At 34.6% G+C, this 16664-nt stretch overlaps 1 protein-coding gene across 1 annotated transcript in view; it reads left to right on the top strand.

Annotated features, from left to right (window-relative positions):
* The window catches only part of LOC150099315 (suppressor of lurcher protein 1-like), a 116354-nt gene extending 100488 nt beyond the window's left edge, over positions 1-15866 (top strand). Inside the window, exons 9-15 of the mRNA XM_090403878.1 lie at positions 6071-6272; positions 6675-6865; positions 12446-12484; positions 12590-12758; positions 13724-13923; positions 14854-14901; positions 15504-15866. Coding sequence (XP_090260004.1) covers positions 6071-6272; positions 6675-6865; positions 12446-12484; positions 12590-12758; positions 13724-13923; positions 14854-14901; positions 15504-15574 — 920 coding nt within the window. The 3' untranslated portion in view covers positions 15575-15866. The remainder of the gene's footprint in view (positions 1-6070; positions 6273-6674; positions 6866-12445; positions 12485-12589; positions 12759-13723; positions 13924-14853; positions 14902-15503) is intronic.
* The last annotated feature ends 798 nt before the right edge of the window (positions 15867-16664 follow it).

Here is a 16664-nt window from a genome sequence, read left to right as displayed (position 1 = left end):
GGTGTTATTGAGCTGAAAGCTCTATTCATGGCTGGGTAACGGCAATAGCCAAGCCTCAGTTAAAACTTCATTGGCTACAGCATTACCATTCGTTACCCTGGAAGCCCTAAAAAGGACTTTAAATTGAAGAGTTCATCAATTGGAAGCCCTTTTTGTCATCGATCCTTATTCTTATAAGGACTGGCTTAAAGGGATGAAGCAAGAATGCTTTTCATCTTCCCCGTTATCTGTAGAGGACAGTGTATGGATAAGGTGTTATTGAGCTATTAAAGCTCTGATCATGGCAGGAGGGTAACAGCAATAGCCGAGCCTCAGTTAGAACTTCATTGGCTACAGCGTTGCCATCCATTACCCTCCAAGGGTTTCATCCACCTCCATTCGTTAACTTGAACCCCTTAACATATTAAGGAGTTCTATATAACTATACAAAAACATTATTTGTCGTAGTTAACGGAGAAATATGGTGTATAATGTCATGAAAAATTACGGTTAATAGGTAAATTGTGATGAGATAATAAATGAAAGAAAAATTACTGACAATAGATAAATTATGATCTAAGATTAAATGTTTCTTACGATCGTATTCTAAATATTGTTTTAAAATGCACATGACTAAGAAAACGCATGGAAAAATGAGGGTCTTTAGACTAGAAATTGAAACTGAGGATAAGCGATAGGTTTATATTTATTTTTAATTTCTAAAATTTGAATAAAAAATAGTTTAATCATTAAAATTAAATTAATTTAAAATATTTTAGAATTTATTACCTGATAATTATAAAGTAAAATTTGTACTAGATTACATTGACGTGGAAGACGGTTTGGGAAAATTGACCGTGAGATGCGGTGATTAATTAATTCTCTTGGAGGGTAATGGATGGCAATGCTGTAACCGATGAAGTTCTACCTGAGGCTCGGCTATTGCTGTTACCCTCCTGCCATGATCAGAGCTTTAATAGCTCAATAACTCCTTATCCCTACACTGTCCTCTACAGATAACGGGGAAGATGAAAAGCATTCTTGCTTCGCCCCTTTAAGTCAGTCCTTATAAGGATAAAGAAATATTACATTACAGGAATCGAATTCTGAGATGGCGGCTCGCTTGTTAGTGTTGCGATTAGGATAAGACGATTTCAGTTTTGATACTAGGTAGCTATCGCGGATTAGGAGTTAAGATTAGGATTAGCTGAGTCGTTTAAAGCCTATTAATGTAATATCGCTTAGTTTGACGAATAATGTCTTGAGTTTAAGTTTAGATTCGGTAAGTAATTTTGTTCAGAAAACTTTAAAGTGCAAAATTTTGCTACCTATGCTGGTAGATCGATTTGATCTACGGGAAATTTACATTGGGCTCTAGGACCCATTTCTTAAGTTTTATTCTAACAGAGTTATTACCTCCTATCAGACATGTCAAAACCCCTCAATGAAAGCATATTCGAAGAAGATTACAGAGAATTCCTAAGATTAGGAAAACTATTGAGCGACAACTGGCCAGGGAAAGTAAAGCTGTTAGATACATTCCCCCCTACAGCAGTCACAGAGGATAGGATGGATGATTTAAATGATGGAAGTATGTTGAATGAACCAAAATTAAGTCACTCCACGAATATAGAGGATGCTGCATCCTCTATATCGCTAGATAATACTTCACAGTTATTGGAAACCAACACAGAATTCCAAACGGTCAAAAAGAAAAGGAAAATCTCCTCTACTGCTCATACACCCAAAACAGCGGAGATAGAACGAGATAATGAACTTAAAGAAAGGGTACCTCCCAGTCGTCCTAAGGGCCAAGGAGCACTGGACGTCCGTTGCATCCGCACTGAAATCTTCAGATATCACCTTCATGAAAGCCACAAACACAGAAGAAGGGATACCCATACAGCCTAAAACGTCATCAGACTACAGAACAATAACCGAACTTCTAGACAACAACAATCTGCCATACCACACTTTTGCACTCAACAGTGAGAAAAATTTAAAAGTAGTATTAAGGGGAGTAACTGAAACATTACAAATAGAAGACCTCACTGCAGACCTCCAATTTAAGGGATTTAGCCCAATTAAAGTCAGCCGAATGCGGAGAGCTGATAAAACACCCTATCCCCTAATTCTGGTGGAAATAACTAAAGACCAAAAACATATATACAATCTCCAAACCATCTGTGATCTAGTCATAAAAGTTGAGGCATTGCAAGAGTGCCATAGATTCCAGAAGATTGGGCACGCACAACGATGCTGCAAGGCTGAATTTCGTTGCGTGAAATGTGGTAGCAAACACGCATCAAATGAATGCCAAAAACCCCGCACACTTCCAGCAAAGTGTGCAAACTGCGGAGGACCACACCCCTGCAAACTATAGGGGCTGTATAGCATTTCCCCCAAACCAAAAGATACAACTCAAAACCAGTAAACCTCTTCAAGAACGCACTTCCTCCCATCAAACCATAGTCTCCACAGCAGATGGAAGATCGTATGCTGAAGTTACAAGATCAACCTTCCAAAAAGACCCAAAACAAAATCAGTCACAGCAAACCAACAAACCTATCCTACTGAACATAACAAGCCACTTAGGTGAAATGCTTGCTGAACTCCGACAAACCAACTCAACTCAAGAAGCCAAGGATATCATCTTAAGGTACACACAATCACTCTTTATGGAAATTCTTAATGGATAAGTCTAAAAAAAAACCGAAATCGTTACAAATTGTTTCATGGAACGCAAATGGTTTATCTATCAAATTACAGGAGTTTGCAGCAGAAACCCAAGCAGACATCATCCTCATAAATGAAACACATCTTCGTCCAAGTGACAAAATCAGAATCAACGGTTATAGCACTTACCGTACAGACAGATACTTTGCTAGAGGTGGAGGCACTGCCATCTTTGTGAAAAGAAACATAAAACATAATTCAATAGCCGAACCCCAAACAGAACACATGGAAACTACAGGAATAGAAATACATATGGAAAACACAAGCAGCATTACGATATATGCAGCCTACAACCCCCCAAATAAAAAACTCCTTGAATCTGATTAGACGTGATACTAAATACAGGCAGAGCAGTGATTATAGCCGGAGATTTTAATGCCAAACATTCAGTCTGGAACAGCAGAAACTCAAATATTAACGGAAGAATACTCAACTCTTACACCACTTCAAGAAATATAACAGTAATAGGACCCATTGAACCCACACATTACGGAGAAACCGGACGTCCTGATGTACTAGATATAGCTATATTAAAAAAACATAGCGCCCAGCTATCAGATACAAGCAATCAACAACTTAAGTTCTGATCATAACCCCATCATATTACAACTAGGCACCATATAAGATTTAACGGAAAACACCACCACATTTATAAATTGGAAACAACTTCCCTCAGCCTTCCAAGAAAACCTTGGTCCAATACCGCATATAACATCTGCCGAAGATATAGAAAAAGCAGTGAAAACTCTTGAAAAACAACTACTGACAGCTATAACACAGGTAACAAATATAGCCAAATGTGCACCATCAAATAAACTCTCACAGGATATAAAACGTCTTATCCAAGAGAAAAACAGAGTAAGAAGACAATATCAGATAACAATGGACCCAGCGGATAAACAAGCAGTCAATAGAGCAACAAACCAGGTTCGATATGCCCTAAAGGACCACCGTACCACCTATTCTGGAATCACAAAATTCACCAATTAAACACAGAGGATCAATCAATATGGAAAATGATGAAATCTAATGTTGTCTACAACGACGAGGAAAAAGCTGAAGCATTTGCTGACAGTTTTGAAAAACAATGCATCCCCAATTATATAAATACATATATAAATTTCATAAGTAAAACTCACACCCAAGTGCGTAAAATAACTCAAAATGCCTCACTCCAATCCAATAACAAATCCGTGTCACCAACAGAAATATATGAGATTTTAAGAAAACTAAATAACAAAAAGGCTGCGGATCCAGATGGAATAGCAAACAAGGTACCCAAGTTACTTCCCCGCAAAGGGGTTATGCATCTGGTAGCCATCATTAATGCCATACTCCGGCTAAATTATTTCCCAGAGCGATGGAAAATTGCTGACGTTTTCCTAATTCCCAAACCTGGAAAAAATACACAGTTTCCTGAAAATTATAGATCAATCAGCCTTCTTTCATGCATAGGTAAAATAGCTGAACGTGCTATTCTCACACGGGTTCAAGAGGCAACAAATATCAAAACCATGTCATTCAAGATGAACAATTCGGCTTTAGGAAATATCACTCCACAACGCTACAAATTTACAGAGTTATCGAACGTATAACGCAAGGGTATGAATGGCACCAACACTCTGGCGCAGTTTTCCTGGACATCACTCAGGCATTTGATAGACTATGGCATCACGGACTAATTTTTAAACTACACAAAGTTGGTATTCCATTACCACTAGTTCTACTTATCAAATCATATCTAAATAACAGAAAATTTAAAATAAAACTCAACGGTATCAGATCCACAGAGAGGAGAATCGCGGCCGGAGTCCCTCAAGGCTCTCTGCTATCTCCCCTACTCTTCTCCATATACATGGCAGATCTCCCCAAACTGTCTCCAACTATCACCGCTCTGTATGCCAATGACACAATCATTATAGCCAGATCCCTCCGTCCACACCTGGTCACAATCAAGCTGCAGAGAGCAGTCAATGAATTGGAGGATTGGTACACCAAGTGGCGTATCGCAATAAAAGCTGTGCAATACTTTTCACCAGACCGAATACAAGCATACAAACGTTTGGTAAAATCATCCATTGGCGCAATTCTACCAAATATCTGGGAATTCATCTTGATAGACGTCTAAACTTCAAGTCACATACGGACAGTGTCGCCACTATGGCAAGTCAGACCATAGCACAGCTATATCCACTTTTGAATAGGAACAGCTTCCTAAGCATAAGCAACAAAATCCTCCTTTTCAAATCGGTAATCAGACCACAACTAACTTACGCCTCTCCAACCTGGGATCACATGACTAAAGGCAACATCAACAGACTTCAGATAATACAGAATAAATGCCTAAGAATGGCATTTAATGCCTCATGGTTCGTCAGAAACATCCAGTTACCTCAAGAAGTAGCCAATCTTCCAGATATTAAGACCTACATGACAAGCATTGCTGAGAAATTCTTCACAATCACGGATAATCACCCAAATCAGCTAGTTCGACAAGCAGCGGACTACAAACCCTCAGATCGTTTCAAACACAAAAAACCGAAATCCTCCATCTCAAGAGAAAGCTGATACAGCCTCAATGCTCACAATGAGCGGGTAAATTACCCACAATAATCCCATCACCCACAATCTAAAATCCAGATGAAGGGATCAAGAGTCAAGGACTCAGTCCATCAACCAATTAAGTTCAAAGTTCAAATATTACAGGAATGCGATGAAGTCACCGTTTCCTTTCTGCCTGAGCTATGTCAGGGTGTTATGTACGGCAATGAAGTCTCTCAAGAAGAGTGAATTATTCTAAAAAAGAACAAATCATGAACCAATTGAAATGATTGTTGATTGAAGTAGCCCTAGAAACTGTAATAGCCATAAAAAATCAGAGTTAAGAAGAGTATAAAATTGTCTCAAGAAAAAAGGAAAATGCTATAAAGATATTGGATGCCCAGTGAGACGTCTGAAGAAAAAATCCTTAATCAAACATGGACCTTTGGACAAAGTAATGGAGAAAAAGCTTAATTACAAGGGAGGCTGCACTTAATCGACCGGATATATAGTGGTGTGTACACACCGCGTTGAAACGCTTTCCCAATAGCAGTTTCTGTATTGTTCGTTGGTTGGAAGTTTAAACTAAGTACACAAAAGAGGTTAACGATCGAAGGAGGTGAATGTTGTGTTCTTTTGAGTCTAAATGTATGTTGTTTCCAAAAAGTCGTTAAAACCCTTTCCGCATTGTTAAAATGTCATGAATCCGGGTTTACTTTTCCTTTTCAATTCTTCCGTGCACGTTTTCATTGATTATTTTAATTTTTCTTTAATATGTATTTGAATTTTGATTTTTTTCTTCTTCTATTCATAGTTACCGAAGCTGCTAACGAAGACTGCGAAGAAATGATTACCAGCGATAATTCTAAAAGTGGGGCATTTACTAGTCCAAATTATCCTGATCCTTATGCACCTGGTAGCCACTGCATTTATCACCTGATGGGAAGAGGCAAAGAAAGGATTCAACTCATTTTCACGGAATTCAACTTACACAGGCCAGATGATTCTGCAAGAGAGTAAATATTATATTATTAGCATCATATATAAATAATAAAAGTATAATATTAATATATAATGTTATATAATATAGTATAATATTAATATGGAGTAAATAATATTTAGAGATTTAATTGTCTACGCATAAAAATGAAATGACCATGCTTATATAATCATTAAATAATAAATAAATGGTTATTTTATATTAAATAATGTAGCATAAATAAATAAAATTAAATTTTATTAAGATCATGATTAGAATTCCAATTATAATCAAGAATTTTATCACTATACAGCAAAACCATAAATTTATTCTCATAAGTTATTTTAAAGTTGTCCTGTTAATCATGTACAATGTGTGCGCAAACTGAATTGCATATTATGAACACTAATTTTAATTGAAGGGTTTTGTTTTACTTTAGATGTGACACGGTGGATTCCGTTTCTGTATATATAACAAACAAAGGCAGGAAAGAGAAACTAGACGTGTTTTGTATCAACAAGCTTCCAATCCAATTGATGTCAAATGGACCACATATATCCGTAGAATTTTCTAGTTTAACTTCTTCAGCTGGTGCTAAAGGATTTCGGGCCCTTTTCAAATTCTTAACAAGTAATTCATTATAAAGTTTATTTTCTTATGTGACATTGAATTGCACTTACTGTATATATTTAATTATTGTGATATGTATTGAGTACTCCAGATCACATATCCCTGCAACTGAGGTTATTGAAAATTAATAAATAAATACGCAGATTATTATCCGATCTTGTAAGGGTAGATGTGTGCACTTGCATTTTAATCGAGCATTTTAGCATTAATTATTTTAATGACTTTTTATGAATTAAATGACTTGAGTAACATTTTTATTTTACTGCTTCTAAAACAAAACAAAAAAAAAAGACTACAATCTTCGTAAGCACAGGAAAAGGATAAAGGAAATCCTGGCTGATTACACAGATGTCGGTTAATTCTGTGTATTTTATACTTCTAAAATTTATTAAATTTCCTATTAAGTATATAAAACTTTTCTAAAAATTTATATTTATTAAGAATGTAAATTTATTAAAAGTAGAAATTAAATCTTCCAGTTTAGCGCAAAATTAAAACATATTGTTAGTAAAGATCACTTCATAATAACACCACTTATATTATATTAAACCAATACTTTAATAAGGTGAAGTTCAGGTTTACGAAACGAAGAGGATTAATGCCGTTGGAGGGTAATTGGTGGCAGTGCCGTAGCCAATGAAGTTCTAACTGAGGCTCGGCTATTGATGTTACCCTCCTGCCATGATCAGAGCTTTAATAGCTCAATAACACCTCATCCCTACACTGTCCTCTACAGATAATGGGGAAGATGAAAAGCATTCTTGCTTCGCACCTTTAAGCCAGTCCTTATAAGATAAGGACGAAACGAAGTTGTTTGTCGTTATGTACTCTTTCCATTTGAATGTGTATAAATTTATTTAAATTCAGGAAATTTGTACTTGAAATTTTTTTTGTATCTTAGTGGAGGTCTCATCGTCTCTTTCTGGAGCATTTTAAAGTCTTCTTCAAGCTTCCAAAGAAGGAGGACGTTATATATATATATAATCTGAGTTTCTGGGAGAGAAAACAAAATTGCCACTTCTGTTTGACACAGAAACTCATCTCCCAATGAAAAGTCTACCTAAAAGAGATTCGAATCCAAGTCTTTCTGTCCAAAGTTTAATGTGTTTGGGCCATGTAGGGGTTCAAATAAGCAAGCATGTTATAAAAATTAGTTAGGGTCTGATATTTTAGTATGATTTTTAAAACTAGAATTTCTTGTAAAGGAAGGGACTAATTTTGTGTGTGGGGGGGGGGAGATAAAATACCTGACAGATTAAATAGGCTTATCTAAACCACTCTTGGACAAAGGATATCGGATTTGTCAGTTTTTGTTATATCCGGAGTGGTTTAATTTTGGTTCAGCCTGTCAACAATATCTCTGGTCCAAGGAGTAAGTTTTTTTTTTGTTTTTTTTTAGCGATTTGTGAAATTTTTGTGTTGGTAGAATTCACGACTATAATCTCATTAACTATTTGATTTTTTTTGTTATATTTTTGTATATTCATTATAACAGTAATATTACCTTTATCTCGTTTAATAATATTAATGATATAATGAAAGCAGATTCCAAAAGAGTTCTTGCTTGTATTACTTTTTCATATATATATATATATATTAATAAAATATTTGCTTTTAGAATGGGGTTTAGACTGAAATAAAGATGTCGGCTACATCTTTACATATCGTATAACAATGAACTATGAGAGATAGCTTGTATATCCCATGTTCACCATCATTTCTAATTTAGGTACTTGTCTGGGGGACAATGACAAAGTAATGACATCATATGAGGGCTTTGATGGCTTCTTCTGTTAGTGATAAATGATAAATTCACATCGAAGTGATCCCTACGTGGGTTATGGCTAAAAAGTTGCACGTTATTCAAGGCTTTTAGATTTTGTCCTAACGAACACGTTTAACTCTTTTTTTTTTTTTTCCCCAACCTTCGAAAGGATAAATCATAGTTCTGGTGTTGTAACGCTAAGGCAGGTGGTGGCAGTTTCTTCGCACAGTAGTGTTACGTAAGTAGTTCTGTTGTATATGCATTTGGCTTTAGATGGCCGAAATCCCGGCAACTTCCAAAGAGGATAACCTGTTGTAGATAGGCGTAGCGAGCAATTGTTTAACGGTATTGACACACAAAAAATTTTTTAAAAAAATGTGCACACAGGACACCAATAATGAAGGTAATTATAGAAAACTATCACCGCAATGTGAAGGGACGTCCAACATACGATCTATTAGTTCTCACCTGTTATAATGACGGTAGTGAATATATTTCTTACGCCAGGGCTTCCCAAACTGTGTTCTGCGGAAAGTGAATAACTGTTCGTTGAAAAATTATTGAAATTAATATGAACCTGGAATGGTTTTAAATGCCGCGACAAGTTCAAACATGTTTGAAAATCAGGCACTCCTCACTTTGCGTGTAGATTCTGCTATTAAGGGCGACGTGCTCTGGCTTTGACTCGCGGTTGTCGACACCTCCGAGCGCGAGTGAAGTACGGTGGTATCTATTCTACGAAACATGCGGTCACAGGCAAGGTCGATGCGATGCGGCCCGGCATGCCTGTGGTGTGTGCGCTGTCGCATTTTTGCGATGCTATACAGCCTGCTTCAGCGGTAGTGTGCGCTTAGTTTTACATTGAAATTGATACTTTGAAAAAAATACGAGACCGATGATACTCGACTGACCAAGATGTTCCGTTAAAATTTCAGGATTTGGGAAGTGTTCCGTCGTAGGAAAAATTTGGGAAATTTGTCTAACACCATTCCCAAGCTTGTGTAAAGTTAGAACAAACATTTTAATTAACTCAAGCCAAGCCCATATACAATGAATAGACATTACCTGTTTATTAGCGATGTCAAATGGATTGGAAAAAAAAAAAAAGGTTTGATCTCTTGTGCAGGGTTCCTGGATTGCATAACCCTTATCCTTCACCACCACCACTCATGGTACTCATCTACTACAGGTTACAGCCTCTCATAAGTTAGATTCACATTAAAAAATTGTAGCCTCGCTTAGAGCTTTCTAAATCAAATAACATCAACGCACCCTCGCACTTAGAGAACAAAGATCCTAACACCATTTATGCTTTTAGTTTAACTGGTTAATGCATTCGCTATTTGAGTCCGTGGTTCAGATATGAGAACTTTTTTTTTTTTTTTTTGCATTTTAACAGCTAGCATCCAAGCATACATTTCATTATGGAAAAAAGAATCGAATAAGTGTGTCCTAGACACATTTGTCTGTTTCCTTCCTGCTCACATTAATCACGGGCCTTTCAAATGGGTCACTAACTTTTTATGTTTATAGCGGCGCGCGCGCACACACACACATGAAGTTAGTATTTTAAGGATCTTTGAAGCATTAACTGAGTGACAGTGAGGTGTTCTTACTAATATCCTACTTTTCTTCCCCTGACAAAAAAAATCATAGAAATATATTCTTTTCCTTTGTATTCTGGTTAGAGATAGCCGAAGTACTAAATAAATTCAATCTTCACCCACTTCTAAACCTCCCAAAACAATTAGCAGCATTCGTACCCATTCTTCTAAGGAAAAACTACATCCTATAACACATTCAGAAAAATATAAAGTACTCTTTGCTTGAAACATAACTTACTATTGAGAAAAAAAAAGAAAAAGAAAAAGATTTATTAATATACATCTTAAGAACATAAGAAATACATAAAGTACAATCATTATGACAAGTCCGAACTAACAGATCACGCATTGGATATCCCTTCACACCAAATTAAATGGAAGAAAACGAATCTAACCTGAAAGACGATTTTTAGAGTTAGCATAAGTCACGCAGTACTTCCTTAATCTCATTAGTCACAACCGTAAAAAAGAACGATGGTAAATTTTAAAAGAATTCTAAGATAGCAGTTATTATTATTATTTTTTTATGAGACGCAGGCATTGTATAGAGTCCACTATTTTGTTTCTTCTTGTAATTTTTCAGCCGATTTTAGCCTATAGATGCAAATCTTGTATCGCGCAGATTACACTAGATCTATAACCGGTATTACTATGCTTGAATTAAGAAGAATAGGTGGTTTTAAACAATTTATTCTGCTGCTTCTTCAGGTAAGACGTTTATCCTTACTTTACGATACTTAATACCATCCTATCGAGCATTTAATTTTCTTTAAAGCTAGTTCTTTGAAGAGTTTAAATCCAGAGACTGAATCATCAATTCAGAAACCAATGCGGGCTCGTTTAATGACTGAAAAAAAAAAAGCCTTCTATTCTGTTATGTGTATCCCTATATGTTTATTGTAAAGCTAAGGCAGACTTTCAATAATAATACTACCTACTCGCCTTGTATCTGTCTTTATCTAATTTATGGTACCTGCGCTTCGAGAAAAGATTAATAGCACTTCAAGGATCAACTCTGTAAAACGGATTTTGCTTTTGGATTTAAAAAACTAGCAATAAAATTGTCTGGAAAGCGTGTATAATGCAGCAATGAACATTATCAGATGCAAGTAAACTGATATTAATAATGTTTAACTTGTGTGGAGTAAGAAAAATTAATTTGGGCCAAGTGCATTATATTTTGCCTTATCATTTTGTGTATTTTATAACTCTATGTCAAAAATTAGTTTGTAGCTTGAAGTATGCTTTCCAGTATGTTATTATTACAGGAAAGAATTTCATATTCAGGTTTACTGCATTCAAAACAACACAATGAAATTAATAAAACACAGATTTAATAATTTCCAACATTTCGTAGCTCCGACAAAGACATCATCTGGGATAGAATATGAAAATTATAATAACACACGCACACAAAGTGGAAAATGTTAAACTAGAAGCCTAATGTCCTAAGAGAAGCGCCCTCTATGGACCTTGACCGTTAGGCAGGAGGTCTAATAATTATTTCCAAATCTTAGAACTTTCACACAACCGTGTTTATTTAGATTTGGTTGGTTGTTTAAACCTGCTGTTGATTCCAAAAATGTCATTGAAGTTTGTTACGATGAAGAATGGTAGTTTATTTTTATGTGATTCTGTGCCCAAGCAAGGGCATAGTCAGCCAGACTTGACTGATCATAGTTATAACGCCGAATATATTTTTTGTGTTTCTCAAGATGGATGTTGGTAGATCTAATCTGGCCTGGAATTCCAAGTGGAAGAACTTTATCTTTAGATGATAAAGATGTATCTCCTAAGTTGATCCTTATCCTACTATGGACAAAAAAAAAAAAGATTTATTAAAATACATCTCGAGAACATAACAAATACATAAACTACAATCATTATCGCAAGTCAGACCTAGCAGATCAAGCATTAGATATCCCTTCACACAATATTAAATGGAAGAAAACCAGAGTAATATATAAAGGCAGTCAGTTTCATATTAGGTTTGAAAGCAGCACCGAGATTATATTTTTAAAACGTTTTGGCTATTTTTAAGGTGCGTGCGAGCTTACAATACCCATTTTGAACAAATCAAAAATTCCGAGTTCTTCGTTTCTCAAATTTTTCTTAGGATTTGAAAAACCAAGTTTGTCCATTCTCCCAATTTTATATTATAAAAATAAGATGTGTCATAAATGGTGTATTTATTTTATTTATATTTTTCAGATTTTGGAATTCAAGTTGGGAGTCCTGATCCTCGATCAGGTAAGAAATAATTAATAACATGAAATTTTTAAAAAATATTTAAAAAAAGTATTATTTGTCATTGTTGTTCGAGGCATTTGACAGACGATCTCTTATTCATTACAGTGTGCGGATTTATCTTCAACAGTAGCAGGGAACAAAATGGAACCATAACTTCTCCAAACTGGCCTGGTTACTATCCCCGCGATACTGAATGTCATTATTTCTTCTATGGGCGGATAAACGAACGGATTTACTTAACTTTCACTCACTTCGACGTTGAAGGAGTCATTCCGTAAGTATTAGACGTCCACCAAATGTTCCCAGTTAAAAAAAAAAAAAAAAAAAAAAAAAAAAAAAAAAAAAAAAAAAAAAAAGCCATAATGAATATATATTTACCAATAAAATATTCGTAGGTGTAAGAACTTTATAATTAAATTTGCGATGTTTATAATTATTTTATAATGTATAAATCAAATTAATGTACTTGTAATTTATTTAAAAATATAATTTTCATAATTTTACTATTTGACATATTTTATTTATTAATTTTATGAGGTAGTTTATTATATTCATTACATAACATCATTATAGGAACAAGTATTTTATATTACACGATTGTTCTCAGACAGAATATTTAATTGCAGTACGTGTTCTATCATGTGGTGAAGTTTATCTCTGGGTATTCCGGTTTTTTTCTGCATTTTAAGCACCCGCCATCAACCAAGAAATGTAATATCGCACGATATTTCTGTCGTCGCCTACAATTCATAATTGGTGATGGTAAACGACACCTGGTGGTAAAATACATGATGCGTAGTCGATAATGCATCTTGTTGTTGGCTGAATAGCAGTTTTTGAAATCTATGCATAAGTTGCTGGGGGGGGAGGGGGGATGAATGCGAATTCTAGTTGAACAAATGGCTGCTTCTTCACGATGCTGAATTACATAAAGAAGGACAAAAGTCAAAAGTAAGAAAGAGTAAACAACGTACTATCAACCTCGCAGAGTTGCAGGTGCTAACGAAATCTCTTTGGATGTAATTCTATTTGGCGTAGGCAAAACCAAATTAAATTTGGGATTTTCTTTTTTTCCCTTGTTCTAAAAAAAATGCCGCAGTTCGGGGTTGTTCATGGTGACGTGCAATAAAAGAGTAGCACACACACACACACACACACACACACACACACACACACACACACACACACACACACACACAGAAAGAGAGAGAGAAGAAGTAATCTTCTCATTTCTTGCAGATGCACAAGCGAGACCGCCAGTGATTACGTTGAATTTTCCAATTTTGAAACAACCGATAAGAAGTTCCCTCGACACTGCGGGTTGAAGAAGCCTCACGTGGTCGAATCGGATGGCAACTTCTTCAGGATCACTTTCAAATCGAATGACAGATTTGACGGAACAGGATTCGAGGCATTGTTTGAATTTAGAAATTATTTAGGTAAGTCTGCACTCCATTCTATTTTTATTCTCATCCCCCCCCCCGAAAATTTCAATTCATTTTTTTTTCGTAAAAAAGGCAAACCAGCCACAGAACCCATGCAATTAACAGACTTAATATACTGATCGCATAATAGCCTTTGTCGCTTTTTAATTCAAAACAACTGGAGACAAACCCATTGTTACGTATCATGTGACGTATTTTCTATCCTGTAGTTTGTAAACAACAATATTGTATCTTGCTGTTCGTTAAATACTAATAAGTTCAAAAAACATGCGTGTATCGCTTTGGTTAATTGATCGGGTTTATAGCCAAGCAGCTCATCTTGATCATACTTTGCAATGTTTACTTTTCCCAGGCCGAATTTCAGGTAAATTCACAAGAGACCTGCTTGTCTTAGTATTTAGTACATTATGCTGCAATGCTTACAAATAAGCAGTTAACATAAGATGAAAGTATAGAAAATAAAATAAATATAATCAAATAAATCGTTACATAAGCTTTTAATCAGTCGCCTATAGCTGGGTTTATCATTTTTTATTACAATATTTTAGGCATCGACAAATTGGAAATATTGACTTTATTTTGTGTCATACACATTGATGCAATTTTATTTATTTATTTATTTTTATTATTGTTTTTTTTTTTTTTTTTACTTCGATTTAAAAAAAAATAAAATTATCTTAGCATACTTTAATAATTTAAAGTAACGATTTAATTTTATTTTAAATGAGTTGACTTAATGCTATTTAATATTAATATTAAATAAAATATTTTAATATTTTGTTTTATTATTACATTTTAAAGTAGAATATAATTATATATTCATTTGTAAAATATTATTTAGATGTGTTTATATATAAATAAACAAATGCATTGTCAATTATATTTCACTTTACTATTTTCTCCTCTTTGATGCTTCATTTGCAGAAACTGTATCTGTTAAAAGGGTACGAAATCAAGCAGAGTTATTGGTTTGTAAGTATATTGAATTTGTACACATTAATGCAATTCATTTGACGTATTCACTGTTATGAATTTTTCGTAAATGCGTTTCAACATGTGACAATAATCGTAATAAAATAGATTATAACAAAATTTAAATGCATAGTTTATTAGAAAATTATTAAAAAATATAATTAAAGTTATATTATTTTGCAAAATTAATACAAATATTACAATCTTTTAATATATTTTTATTTTTTAATCAATATATTAGAAAACACCTTTTTATATAATTTTTAAATTTAATATTTAAGTTATCATCTTAGAATACTGAGCTGCAATTTAGGATATTTGCAATTCAACTTGTTATCAATTCTTTTCTTTTTTTCTACCTTATCTGATCTATATCTGATCTATATTTTTATAGTATAGCCTCAGCCATAATTTTTTTAATTCATTTTTTAATATTTTTAATTTTAATAATATTATTTATAAAATATATATAATTTTTAAATTCATTTTTTAATATTTTTAATTTTAATATATAGTTTTAATATATTATTTAATTTTTTTTAAAATTTCTTTATATTTTTAAAACAAATTATTAACAATAGGGTACTTTTGTTTTCGTGCAGGTTATGGCATTTGGTCCCTGGTGCTAACCGCTGTGATGACGTCATTGATATTGTTACAAGAAAGCTTATAGCCGATGTTGTAGTTCTTTAAATTCTACTGCTCAAAACGTCTCCCATTACCAGATTATGTGAAGAAATGTGGAGATGAAAGAATAATGAACGGACTATGAATTGTGAACAGTTTTTGTATACTTGTATTCATCTCTCTGTTAAAGAAACATGAAAAGAAAAAAAAAACATTACTTCATCCGTCCTAAAAGAAGGGGTTAGGTCTATTAGATGAACAAGACTATAATAAGGAAGGAAGGAACCGGAAGCAAATTTTAGTTCGATTGTTTGTATTTTATTAAGTAAATTGTTCTCTCCGACAGACCGTATATAAAGTGGTTTTGAGAAAGGAACGTATCGATTTTTTTAAAAACGCACACACACAATAGCTGACATCAATAGATTTTTTAAAATTTTTTTTTAAATATATGGAATTTAATTATTTAAAATAGTCTTAAAGTCTGCAATAAGAAGGATTGTGATGGTATCACATCTGATGATGAAAATCATCTACGACCTTGTCGAACTTCAATCTACAATTTGTAAGCCAGAGAACGTAGACGCTGCGCCTCTGATAACCAGGCTAATACCTTTTTCACTTGACCTTTGACATGTGGAAAGTTTTTGAATTTACGTTAGCCAACATATAACTGGTTTGATAAATCATTGCTTTGTTTAGGCACGCAGCTCAGGGGAAAAAAAATCCTATTATTGTTTATTTGTAAATGATCAGCCGAATTACATAACAATGATGGCCTTTAGTTGAATAACTCGGGTTGGAACCCCGTCTTAGTATGAACAAGAATCTTTATATGGACTAGTCTTCGCGGTTGCGCTTCGCAACCATATGCCTGGGAAAGGAGTGTCATGGATTCGATTCTTGTAGTCCACGTGAGCTTCCTCAGCCATAGCCAAGTTAGTCGGTCTTGGGCGAGGACAGCAGGGTTTTTCTCCCATGTTTGTTCTGGGGTTTTCCTTCCGCAAGCAGGCAACGGCCCCTTGAACGCACACGGATTACAATCAGGAATACTTAAGACTCAGCCATTGTCCTGATTCGTCATCTATGTCGGTCCCGAGCCCGGATAAAATAAAGGGGTGGGGGGGGGGATTGAG

The sequence above is a fragment of the Typopeltis vanoorti genome, chromosome 14 (genome assembly GCF_054136105.1).
Source record: "Typopeltis vanoorti isolate ZY-2024b chromosome 14, IOZ_Tvanoo_1.0, whole genome shotgun sequence".
NCBI classification, from domain to species: Eukaryota; Metazoa; Arthropoda; class Arachnida; order Uropygi; family Thelyphonidae; genus Typopeltis; species Typopeltis vanoorti.
This window is presented reverse-complemented; position numbering and strand designations above follow the sequence as displayed.